Source organism: Notechis scutatus, chromosome 1 (genome assembly GCF_049901735.1).
Source record: "Notechis scutatus isolate UNSWTSFEM ecotype Mainland chromosome 1, rNotScu1.2, whole genome shotgun sequence".
Taxonomy (NCBI): Eukaryota; Metazoa; Chordata; class Lepidosauria; order Squamata; family Elapidae; genus Notechis; species Notechis scutatus.
Genome location: NC_142009.1, coordinates 226,978,530 through 226,990,794, shown reverse-complemented (window position 1 = coordinate 226,990,794; position 12,265 = coordinate 226,978,530). Strand labels below are relative to the sequence as shown.

The 12,265-nt window shown below is 40.5% G+C and overlaps 1 protein-coding gene across 6 annotated transcripts in view; it reads left to right on the top strand.

Moving 5' to 3' along the window:
- The window catches only part of SPTB (spectrin beta, erythrocytic), a 127,576-nt gene that overhangs the window by 73,028 nt on the left and 42,283 nt on the right, over positions 1 to 12,265 (top strand). For all 6 annotated transcript variants that reach the window (XM_026665619.2, XM_087950448.1, XM_087950446.1 and 3 more), the window contains 8 exons: positions 998 to 1,156; positions 1,371 to 1,673; positions 4,147 to 4,297; positions 5,389 to 6,259; positions 7,899 to 8,036; positions 9,338 to 10,094; positions 10,823 to 11,025; positions 11,172 to 11,262. In XM_026665619.2, coding sequence (XP_026521404.2) covers positions 998 to 1,156; positions 1,371 to 1,673; positions 4,147 to 4,297; positions 5,389 to 6,259; positions 7,899 to 8,036; positions 9,338 to 10,094; positions 10,823 to 11,025; positions 11,172 to 11,262 — 2,673 coding nt within the window. The remainder of the gene's footprint in view (positions 1 to 997; positions 1,157 to 1,370; positions 1,674 to 4,146; positions 4,298 to 5,388; positions 6,260 to 7,898; positions 8,037 to 9,337; positions 10,095 to 10,822; positions 11,026 to 11,171; positions 11,263 to 12,265) is intronic.

The window sequence follows — 12,265 nt, the reverse complement described above, 5'->3', positions numbered from 1 at the left end:
GATGGTTGAAAAAGTGGGAAAGCCATTTGTTTACATGTAAAAAAATACAGGTTCAGTTTTGAATTTTATGTAGCAGGCCAAGAAAAGTTTTGAATTGTAAAAGAGTACAAATACCACACACTTAATTGTGTTCTAATTTCATTCTGTATGAAAATGTCATTGTAGGAAAACTGTAAATGGCAGATTGGGAAAGATATTGTACAGTTTACACTAGAACCTCTGGTCACGACCATAATTTGTTCCATAACTTTGGCAATCTCTTCGTCTTCTAATGTTTCGTCTTCAGGAATTTCTGGGTCAGGGGTCGTGTTTGATCGCCACCCGAGTATGTGTTCATGACCAGATCCAAAAATTTTGTAATTTTTTTGTTCGGAACCCGATTTGGTTGTGGTGAGAATCATTCATGACCAGAGGTTCTACTGTATATAGCTATGATGGCAAACCTATGACACGCGTGCCAGAGATGGCATGCAGAGCCCTCTCTCTGAGCACATGAGCCATTTGCCCCAGCTCAGATCCGCCACACGTGCACCTTCTGCTGGCCAGCTGATCTTCAGGTCTCTGCATGGGTGGCGCACATGGGCTGTGCACGGGGTGGGACACACATGGGGTCACACACACATATGCGGTGGCGGGGCGCACACATGGGGTTGTGCACAGGAGGTGGGGCTCACACGGGGTGCACATGGGTCATGCGTGCACACATGTGGGTGTGGGGCACACATATGGGGGTAATACACATGCACAGGCACTATGAGAGGACATGAGCGCATACCCGGGGGTCACGGGGTCATGCGTGCATGCCCGGGGTGTGGGGTGCATGTGCAGGGAACACATGCTGCATTTGGCAGATGCGCGCGTGTGCGCTTTGGGTGCTTGGTGCCAAAAATGTTAGCCATCACTGGTATATAGCTATCATGGAAAAATGAGTGTTAAATAGATTTATCTAACAATTACAGAAGTTCCTGTAGTTTAGAGTGTATTCTTATTTGCACAGGCATGGAAGAAGTTGGAAAAGGCAGAGCATGAACGGGAACTAGCACTGAGAAATGAGCTTATAAGGCAGGAGAAGCTCGAGCAGCTTGCCCGACGCTTTGATCGCAAGGCTGCAATGCGAGAGACCTGGCTTAGTGAAAATCAACGCCTGGTGGCACAGGTAATAAAGAAGTGTCTGGGACTTTGCAAGGTGTGTAATTATACTTTCTGAAAAACCTTCTGCACATAAAGCATTTAATCCAAAGCCAGAAGGTACATTAGTTTTGATCTTTGGTATCTCGGTTACAATACCACCTCAATCCGACATCTGCCTATTTCCTACAGTCAATAGATAGCGAAGATATTGCTGACAAAACTATCTTTACTTGGGACAGGATAACTTTGGAAATGATTTGCCAGCTGTGGAGGCAGCAAAGAAGAAGCATGAAGCCATTGAAACAGACACAGCTGCCTATAAAGAACGGGTACAGACCATAGAGGAAGTGGCCAAGGAACTGGAAGTAGAGAATTACCATGACATCAAGCGTATCAATGTTCGCAAGGACAGTATCCTGCGACTCTGGGAATACCTCTTGGAATTGCTGCAAGCTCGACGCCAGAGGCTGGAGATGAATCTGACCCTGCAGCAGCTGTTTCAGGACATGCTGCATAGCATCGACTGGATAGAGGAGATGAAAGTAAGAAGGGGCCTGGATAGGTGGATTGCTGGAGATAAATTGGAAAATGGGGATGGAGGCCCAAGTGCTACAGTATAACACTGGTTTAAGTTATTGATACACGTAAGGAATCTTGCCAGGCTCCTTAAAGTCTGATAAAAACACATATAATGAAGAACAACACCTCAGACTGATAAATGACCAGTTTCATAAGCATTGATTATGCTAGCCAGATCCCTAAAAATATTTTAAATTTTACAAGCTGTTTAGAAAGCTACTTTGAAATGCCTCTTGATTAAGGCATCTGGTACCCACCAGCTGCATGGTTGTTCTGAATGTGCTATATTTTCTATACATTGTTTAGAAGCACCGTCAGGTAGAGCATATTTTAATAATTTGATAGGGTATAGCAGAATAAGAGAATTGGGAGGGAACTTGGAGGTCTTTTAGTCCAACTGCTCAAGAAGGAAACCCATTTCAGACAAATGTTTGTGCAATCTCTTCTTATAAACCTCCAGTGTTGGAACACCTACAATTTCTGGAAGCAAGTCATTCCATTGATTAATTGTTTTCACTGTCAAGAAGTTTCTCCTTAGTTCTGGGTTGCTTCTCTTCCATCCATTGCTCCCTTCAGGTACTTTGGAGAACCGTTGAACCCCTTCTTCTTTGTGGCAGCCCCTTAAATATTGGAAAACTACTATCATGTCACCATTAGTTCTTTTTTTCATTAAACTGGACATAATTAGTTCCTATAAATGTTCTTCATATGTTTTAGCCTCCAGTCCCCTAATCATCTTTGTTGCTCTTCTCTGCACTTTTTTTCTAGAAAATCTCTTTCATATTGTGACCAAAACTGGATGCAATAGTCCAAATGTGATCTTACCAAGGCATTATGAAGTGGTATTAACACTTCGTGTGATCTTGATTCTAGCCTTCTGTTAATGCAACCTAGAATTGCATTGTTAGGGTTTTTTTGGCAGCTGCAGCACTCTGCTGGCTCATATTTAAGTGATTGTCCACTAGGATTCCAGGATCCCTCTTGCAGTTACTGCTGTTGAGCCAGGTATCACCTATTCTATACCTGTGCATTTGGTTTTTTTTGCCTAAATGTAAAACCTTACTTTTCTCTACATTGAATTTCATTTTGTTAGAAAGGGCCCAGTGTTCAAGTCTGTCAGGATCCTTCTGTATCTTAAGACTGTCTTCTGAAGTGTTGGCTATTGCTGCCAGCTTGGTGTTGTCTGCAAATTTGGTGAGTTCCCCTTCTAATTCCCTGATCGAAATCATTGATGAAGATATTGAAGAGTGCTGGACCTAAGACAGAGCTTTGAGGTACTCCACTGCATACTTCCCCCCATGTAGATGCAGTTGCATTGAGGATCGCACGTTGAGAGCAGTTGACCAGCCAGTTATGAATCCATCTGGTTATGATGCTACCTGACCCACATTTTTCTATCTTATCAAGTAATAGCTTGTGGCCTTCTGTATCAAATACCTTACTGAAATCCAAGTACATTATATCCACAGCATTTTGCTGGACCACTAATTTTGTCACTTTGTCAAAGAATGCAGTAAGATTTGTCTGGCATAAATGCAGTGGTAGGATTTGAATAACTTAACTGGCTGAGTACGCATGGCCAGTTGGTCATGTGACTGGATGGATGAGGTTACTCATCACATCCAGCCCCACCTCTTGGCCACTCACTTGAAAATGGCCCGAAAAACGGCCAAAAAGCAGGATGAAAAACAAGTGGGGTGGTTTGATGGTTGAAAAAACAAGCGGGGTGGTTTGCCGGTTCACTGAACTGCGCAGAATCTTAACTACCAGTTCACCTGAACCAGTGCAAACCGGCAGCAGTTCACCTCTGCATAAACTTTTTTGACAAACCCATGATGGCTTCTGGTTATGACTTTGTTTGCTTCTAAGTAATCACAGATTTGTTGCTTGATTATCTTTTCAAGAATCTTCCCAGGTGTTCATGTCAGGCTGATACGTCTGTAGTTTGCAGGATCCTTTTTTTTTCTTCCTTTTTTAAAAATGGGAACTACGTCCTCCCTTTTCCAATCATCTGGTAGTTCCCCAGTGCTCCAGGATGTTTGAAAGATATGGTTCAGTGGTTCTGAGATTATGTCTGCCAATTGCTTCAGAACTGTGGGGTGTAATCCCATGTGAGTACGATTTGGGAGTACTTGGGAATACAATTTCCATTGTTTCGAGAGAGCATGCCTGTTTCTCCATCCAATTTTGTCTTCCAAAGTGATTTCTCCAACAGGATTCAGAATGCCATGTTATAAGTCCCATAGGAGGAGATTTATAGGATTTATCTTTCCCTGAATTGTTTTTCTTAAACATGGATTTTTCCTGCTTTTTTCCTCAGGTTCATCCTAAACTGCTATTCCTTTAAAAAAAAAAAAGGTGTATGTGTCCATGGTCCACTCCATACTTAGTTGTTTAAAAGAAAGGGAGATGCAGTTTCTTTTTATATTTTTTCAGGTAAAACTTTCCTCTCCTGAAACTGGGAAGCATCTGTTGGAAGCAGAAGACTTGCTTCAGAAGCATAAGTTGATGGAGGCTGACATGGCTATTCAGGCAGAGAAGATTCATGCTGTCAATGCAGCTGCCCTTAAATTTGCCAATGGAGATGGTAAGTGTTTGCCAGATCGATGAGAATAAGCGTATCATTGGTGTTTGCATCTATATAAAAGGGGAAGGGATGAAGAAGGACAGCCTATATCTAGCCTCTGGAAAGTTTCTTTTCTTATTGGTTGTTTGAAGTGAATGCTTGTATGCACTTTATCAATATTTTTATTGATTGAATGAACTGCTAGCTGTATTCAAATACATTCAAATAGAATCTGTCTTGATTCTAAATTTCAGAATCGTAGGTGATGGACATGTGCTTTAGAACCATAGCTGGGTGTTTATGGATTTTTGGTTGCTTGAACTGTGAACTCAAGGATTGAATGATGTAACTTGAATGATATTGTTCTTTTATGTACACTGAGAGCATTTGCACCAAGACAAATTCCTTGTGTGTCCAATCACACTTGTCCAATAAAGAATTCTGTTCTATTCTATTCTATACTGGAAAGATTTCCATAGTGTTGCTTAGTGTAGTAATTGCCAGTTTTTGCTAATTTCTTCCACAGTTTAAATTTTTCCTTCTGGAATTTCTTCCTATACTTTAGTATAGCATTTATGAATTTATCTAGTGGGTTATTGTGGGTTGAACGCTGAGTTTGCTTGTGTTCCTCGTTCCTGACTTTTAGAGTACTTGTGGCATCGGTGATAAGAAGCTTCTGCTGCTAGTTAGAAAGAAAGTAAAGAAAGAGAAAAACCCTTGAACTTGTTTTGTTTCATTATTATATAATTATATCTTCTAATATAATTGTTATACGATTATATTCCGTGGTATATCTCTGTACTAAGACTTGTCATGTACTTTTAAATATTTTTATTTAGTACAATTACCAGAAAAGGTGCAAGACTTCGTAAACAAGCACACCACCATTCCTGAAATATTTCCCCTTTTATTCTTTGGTTGGTTTGCATTGTTTCTCTTCCAAACTGCAAGTCATAAATTCCCTGATTTTGAAGCCAGCAAAAATGATAGTTATTTTTCACATTTATTGTGTGAATTGTACCCCAAAACTTAAACCATAAGCTTATTAATGTAAAGGAACGTGTCCTCTGTATTAGGACTACTTATAATTTTTGCCTACATACCTTGTGCAGGTTATCAGCCATGTGATCCCAAAATAATTCGTGATCGTGTGAACCTCCTGGAACTATACTACCGAGAGCTGATTGCTTTAGCTGCCAAGAGGAAAGCTCGCCTTGACCAATCCAAGCGCCAGTGGAAGTTCTTTTGGGAACTGGATGAAGCTGAAAGTTGGATCAGGGAGAAAGAGCAGATCTATTCTTCCCTAGACTATGGGAAAGACCTCACCAGTATTCTCATTTTACAGAGGAAACATAAAGCTTTTGAAGATGAGCTACGTGGCCTAGGGGCTCACCTGAAGCAGGTCATCAAGGAGGGAGAAAGCATGATTGTTGAGAAGCATTTTGGAGCATCAAAAATCAGCAGCAGGATTGAGGAAGTGAAAGCTCTCTGGTCCCAGTTGCAAGAATTGGCAGCTTTCCGCAAGAAGAACTTACACGATGCAGAAAGCTTTTTCCAGTTCCAGGTAGATGCAGATGACTTGATGGCCTGGCTCCAAGATGCTAATCGGCTAGTATCCAGTGACGATGTGGGGCATGATGAATATTCCACTCAAGCCCTGGTTAAAAAGCACAGAGATCTCTTGGATGAGGTAGCAAATAATAAGAAAATAATGGACAACCTGAATAGGCAAGCACAGAGCTTCCCTGCTGAATTCCGGGATGTTCCAGGATTTGAGAACAGACTCAAGGCTATCCAGACAATGTATAATGAGGTGGTGTCTCTAGCAGATTTGCGCAGGCAGAAGCTACAGGATGCTTTGGATCTCTACACTATATTAAGTGAGACTGATGCATGTGAGCTTTGGATGAGCGAGAAAGAGAAATGGCTGGAACATATGGAGATTCCTGATACATTGGAAGATCTGGATGTTGTACAACATAGGTAAACAATAAAAATTTTAAATTTGATTCTCTTTTATCTATTCTTAGGGTGTGTGGAAAACAGATTATGTTTTAGGTCATATTTAGGCAGAAATATTGAACGTTGAAAACAGTTCACCAGCTTTTAAGCAGAATATGTGTAACCCCAATTTACATATGTGGGACACAGATATTTTGTAATGTGAGAGTACAACAATGTTTGCCAGCCAAAAACAGGTATGACCATTCAAAGTACGAATACCTGACTTGATTCTTTAAATATAGACACTGACCTTCTTTCACATAGTTATAAATGGAATCATAAATTCAAAAATAATTAAGTAGTGGTAAGAGATCTTCCCTAACTTTTGGGGTGTTCTGAATAGTGAATCAAGGTGAGCAGCAGTAAAACACAAGCTGTGTATTCAGCATCCCCAAGAACTATGGTATTCTTTTTTGAAGATAACAGTCTTAGCTGTAGAAACCTTCATATCATGTTCCAACACAATTATATGCAATTGGATATATTAAAGAATTCTTTTTAGGAACAGATTAATGTATGATTTTCCCGTTATTGGTGTGTATAAACACAATTTGCAGCTGAAATTGAGAGAAAGAGAGACACATAACTTGTTTATTTATGAATGAATGGTCAAATCCATTTATTTGGGGCAGGTAGATTACTTTGATGTTATTTCTAAGGGCTACTTTATGTACTATTAAAACCGTATTGAGTAAATTATGAACTGTTATATTATCTGAGATGAAAATAGTATGCATTTTGCAGTGGTAACCAGAATGCCTAATATGTTTATATAGCAAAAATCACACAAATTTTCATCTGCATAGTTTCCCAATACTGATTTTTTGATATGAAATGTAAAATGAAATTAAAAGGATAACAGTGAAGAACAGATAAACATTCAGAAGTCTGAACAGCCCAAAGCAACTGGTTATTTTTACATATCCAGAAATTAAACTTGTTATATGTGCATAAATCAGAACATATCTCTGCAGTCTAAGACATGAAAAAAAAGTTTTTTCAGGTGCTGCTTTTATGCTTAGATTCTCCTAGACACAATCTAGCTACTATGCATGAGACATGATCATTGTTTTCATTGTCATTTTACACACAGGACTCCTCATTTAATGATAATAATTCAGACTAGAATTTCCGTCACTAAGTGTCATGGTTGTAAAGTGTAACATCCCATGACTGCCCTGCTTAGAGATAGAAATTACGGCCCTTCCAGTTGCTGTCATTAAGTGAATCACCATGGGTTATTGACTAAGCACTTAAACACCATTTGGGATCTCCTGCTGGCTTCCCCATTGACTTTCTTATAGGAAGCTCACAAACAAAGTTGCAAATTAGGATCACGTGATCACAGAATTCTGCAAACTCATAACTGGAAGCCAGGCATCAATCACCTGGATTGTGATCACGTGACCATAGGGATGCTGCAATAAATGTAAGTACAAAGACTGTTCATGAGTATGACAGTAACCAGCAACATTATAAGTTTGAATGGTCATTGAACAAGTGGTTATTTTAGGGACCACCTGTATATTTCACACAACTGGGAAGCCCTAGATGGCATTTCATACCAGCTTTTTATATGGTGGGTTTGGTTTCATTCATTCGAAGTGTTTTCTTGCAGGTTTGATATTTTGGAGCAGGAAATAAACAGCTTGGCTTCTCAGATTGAAGGGGTTAACAGAGCTGCTAGTGCTCTAATAGAAAGTGGCCATCCACGCAGTGGGAAAGTGAGGCAGTGCCAAGAGCATCTGAATGCCAGGTAACATATTCTCTTATTTTTGTCCAACTGTTTCTTCAATTGGTTGTTTTCTAAATATTGCTGTAAATATGCAAAGATTAATAGTCAGTTTAGCTATGGCTATAATTTGTCTTCACACTGTTAGGCAAACAAGATAGACTGAGGGAATGCCATTTGTTCATCCATCATCCAGTGATGGCCATTCCCTCTCTCTATTTCTCTTCCACCATATAATGCATTGCTCCCAAAGATGGATTTCTGGAAAAGAGAAGGAAAGGGAGCAGGTAAAATACATATCTCTATGGTGAAACAAGATTTTCCTTTATGCTTATTTTGGGATGAATAAATATATCTGAGATTATCTCCTCTCTTTCTGGTTCTCCTCCTGCTTAGTATTTGGAGCCATTCTCCCAGCTTAGGACTCACAGGACTCACAGTCCAGAGTGCCACCACTGGGACTTATTTTGGCCTTTACTTTCCACATCCTCTCCAGTTCCTCCTTCAGGCCCTGGTAGTTCTCCAAATACAATTACTCTTCTTCCTGATGTTGCTTTCACTTGGCACCATTACATCTATTGCTACTACTGTCTTCTGATTCTTGTCGTCTACCATGATGTCCATTTGATTGGCCAGTAGTTGCCAGGTTTCTGAATCTGGAAGTTCCATAGGATTGTAACTTTCTTATTTTCTGCAACCTTCAGTGGGATCTCCCATTAGGAGGGTCTAGCCCACATTCTGTAGAGATTTTCTTGTAAACAATGCCGGCTACTTGACTGTGCCATTCAGTATATATTGTTTCTGTTGGCATCTTGCACCTTGCCACTATGTGTTGGATTGTCTCCGAGGCCTCTCTGCATAGTATGCAACTTAGGTTCTGTCTAGAATCTGGTAGACCCCTATTTCTATGGATCTGGTGCTTAGTGTTTGTTCTTGTACTGCTATGATTAGTGCCTCAGTAGCGTCCTTTCATCCATCCCTTTCCATCCTCTAGTAGGATTTTCTGACATCCGCCACCTCAGCTATCTGTCAGTGGTACATCGGCAAAGTCTTGTTTTGACATGGCACTTACACTGTTTGATCTTTGTCCCACATTTGCTGCTGCCCTAGCAGCTCATCTTTGGGTACCGTCTTACTGATGTATTCCTGGATGTTCTGAGTTTCATCCATGATAGTGACTTTGACACTCATCAGACCCCTATCTATCTATCTATCTATCTATCTATCTATCTATCTATCTATCTAACTATCATCTATGTATCTAATGATGTTAAAGAAGGGCATTTATTTCATCACAAAAATGCTTATTTTGCTTTGTGTCCTAGGTGGAAAGTCTTCCAGGAAATGGTGGCTCAAAGGCGAAAAGCTGTTGATTTTGCTCTTAGCCTCCACAATTATTGTGTTGATTGTGAGGAAACCAGGAAATGGATCCTGGAAAAAACCAAAGTCATTGAATCTACACAAGACCTTGGTAAAAACCTGGCAGGCATGATTGCCATGCAAAGGAAATTGTATGGCATTGAACGTGACCTAGCAGCCATTCAAGCCAGGCTCTCTGTCCTGCAGAAGGAGGCTCATCGGCTTGCTGAAGAGCAGCCTGATCTAGCTGATGATATCTATAGTCGACTAACAGCTGTCTCTGGAGTCTGGCTGGACCTCCAAAATACTTTACAGTCCCAGGAGGCTTCCCTTGGAGAGGCCAGCAAATTGCACAAGTTTTTGCAAGACTTAGACGACTTCCAAGCATGGCTCTTCAAGGCACAAAAAGCTGTTGCTTCAGAAGAGGTGCCCAATTCTTTGGTAGAAGCTGAGCATCTCTTGCAGCATCATGCTGCAATTAAGGAAGAGATTGATCAGCACAAGGATATTTACAGCAACATTAAGAAGATAGGAGAAAGAGTGACTCAGGATCAGACAGATACAGAGTATCGGCAGCTGGAGCAGCGGCTGGAGGGCATGGAGACAGGCTGGAATGCTTTATGTAAAATGTGGGACAACAGGGAGAAATTCCTCAACCAGTGTCTTGGCTTTCAAGAATTCCTTAAAGATGCAAAACAAGCGGAAATCATCCTTACCAATCAGGTAATTTGTTTTAACATTGTGTCACAAGATTGTATCCTGGTCCTTGAGTATTGTGAGTGGCATGTTGTTCGGCTAAAAGAGATCACATTTGCAGACTGTACAGGTAACCCTTGATTTATGACCACAACTGAACCCAACATTTCTGTTGGCTAAGTGAGACATTTCTTAAGTGAATTTTATGATCTTTCTTGCCATAGTTAAGTGAATCACTGCAGTTGTTAAGTTAATAACACAGTTAAGTAAATCTGGCTTCCCCATTGACTTTGTCAGAAGATTGCAAAAAGTGATCACATGACTCTGGGACACTGCAATAGACATAAATATGAGTCAGTTGCCAAAACATCTGAATTTTGATTACGTGACCATGGGTATGCTGCAATGGTTGTAAGTGTGAAAAACAGTCATAAGCCACTTTTTTCAGTGCTGTTGTACCCTCACTAAATGAACTGCTGTAAGTCGAGCACTACCTGTATGTATATAGCCTATAGCATGGACTTTGATGTCATCTAAGTATATTAAATGGTCCAAGAAAGGTTTGTCTTAGGAAACAAAAAAAGTCAAAAACTATGTTTAGCACCTGGCACACTCAACTGGTTAATAAGTTATAGCCAATAGCTAATAACTTTCCCTATAGCTACTCTCTATTTAAAAAATTAAAATAATTTTTAACTGCTTATGATGTATCCTTATTTTTATTTTTTTTATTTTTTTTGTAACATCTGGTTTAGGAATATACACTAGCCCACACTGAGCCACCAGACACCTTAGAAGCATCAGAAGCTGTTATACGGAAATTTGAAGATTTCCTCACTAATATGGCAGCTAATGAAGAAAAGGTTACTGGAGTGATAGACGCCGGGAGCAAGCTTGCTGCTGATGGGAATATTTACTCTGATAAAATTATGGAGAAAGTTAAGATGATTCAAGAAAGGTAATGTCAGTATGAGAGTTCAATGAATTCAGACCTATAGTTTGCAAGTGCAAAAACTGAATCTGAAATGGCAAGTCACTATTGTGGAAGAAGTACCGTAGGAAAGCATTTTTCTTTAATAATAATGACATTTTTGTCATTTTTAGACACAGGACAAATGTCACAAAATCACAAGAGGCATTTGTATTACTGAAGAACAATAATGACCTGCAAAATTTCCTACAAAATTGCCAAGAGGTAAGAATTTTGAATTTTGAACTAGCTACTACTGCTAACGTAGGGATGAGTCTGTGTTTATCATGTTTTTCACGCCAGGAGAGGCAATAGCTTTGGATGATGCCAGTGATAGATGATTTTATTGTTTATGGAAGGAGTACATGGAATGATTGTGAGGTTGTGCAACTTCAGGTGGCACTGAGAGCCACAGCTAAAATGGCATGGGAGTATTCCTTATACCCATTGAAGGTTGGTGTCAGTTAGTATGACTGGTAGAATGGCAGAGACAGTGGGGCAGGGGGAGGGAGGTCAGGGCTGGGGGTAGACGTCCACCTCACGGGGTTAAGGTGGGACAACCAATTCAAGTGTGATGGGTAGAGGTAGGAATGGGAACAAGACGGCAGGCCATTACAGGGGAAGACACCCCAATACTTAAAACCCTCAGAAACGCAGATCTTTGACTGCTGTTGATGAAGGCCATACTCATTTGTGGCTTTCTTGGGGAAGAGCAAGCTGATCTGGTGTGCATTACTAAGACCTGGCTGACACCATTTCTCCTCTTAGAGATGTGTCCAGATGGATTTAGGATTTGGCCTCAGCCAAGGCCTCAGGGCAAAGGAGGGATATAGCAGGATTCTCCTTTGGTCTTCAGGGATTATGCTCCCCAAATTTCCAGATGTGACATTGTTCCTGGAATTGGGCTCGTGGGATCAATTGGGAGTGTTGCTGCTGCCATCACTCCTGACACTCCCCATGGTTCAACAAGGAGTTGAGGATGTTGAAAAGAGCCAAGAGACACCTAGAGAACCACTAGAGGAAAACAAAGAATGAATCTGATTGATCATAGGTCAGAGCCGCTACTAAGGCTTACCTCATGGAGGTAAGAAGCGGTGAAACGTCATTACTATATTTCTCTGCACTTATTGGGTGCTGCTATTTACACGGCCATGTGGAGGAATTTGTCAAGCACCTGACAGATAAAATCGCTCAAATTCATTCACTGTTAGAATCCAGGTATAGAGAA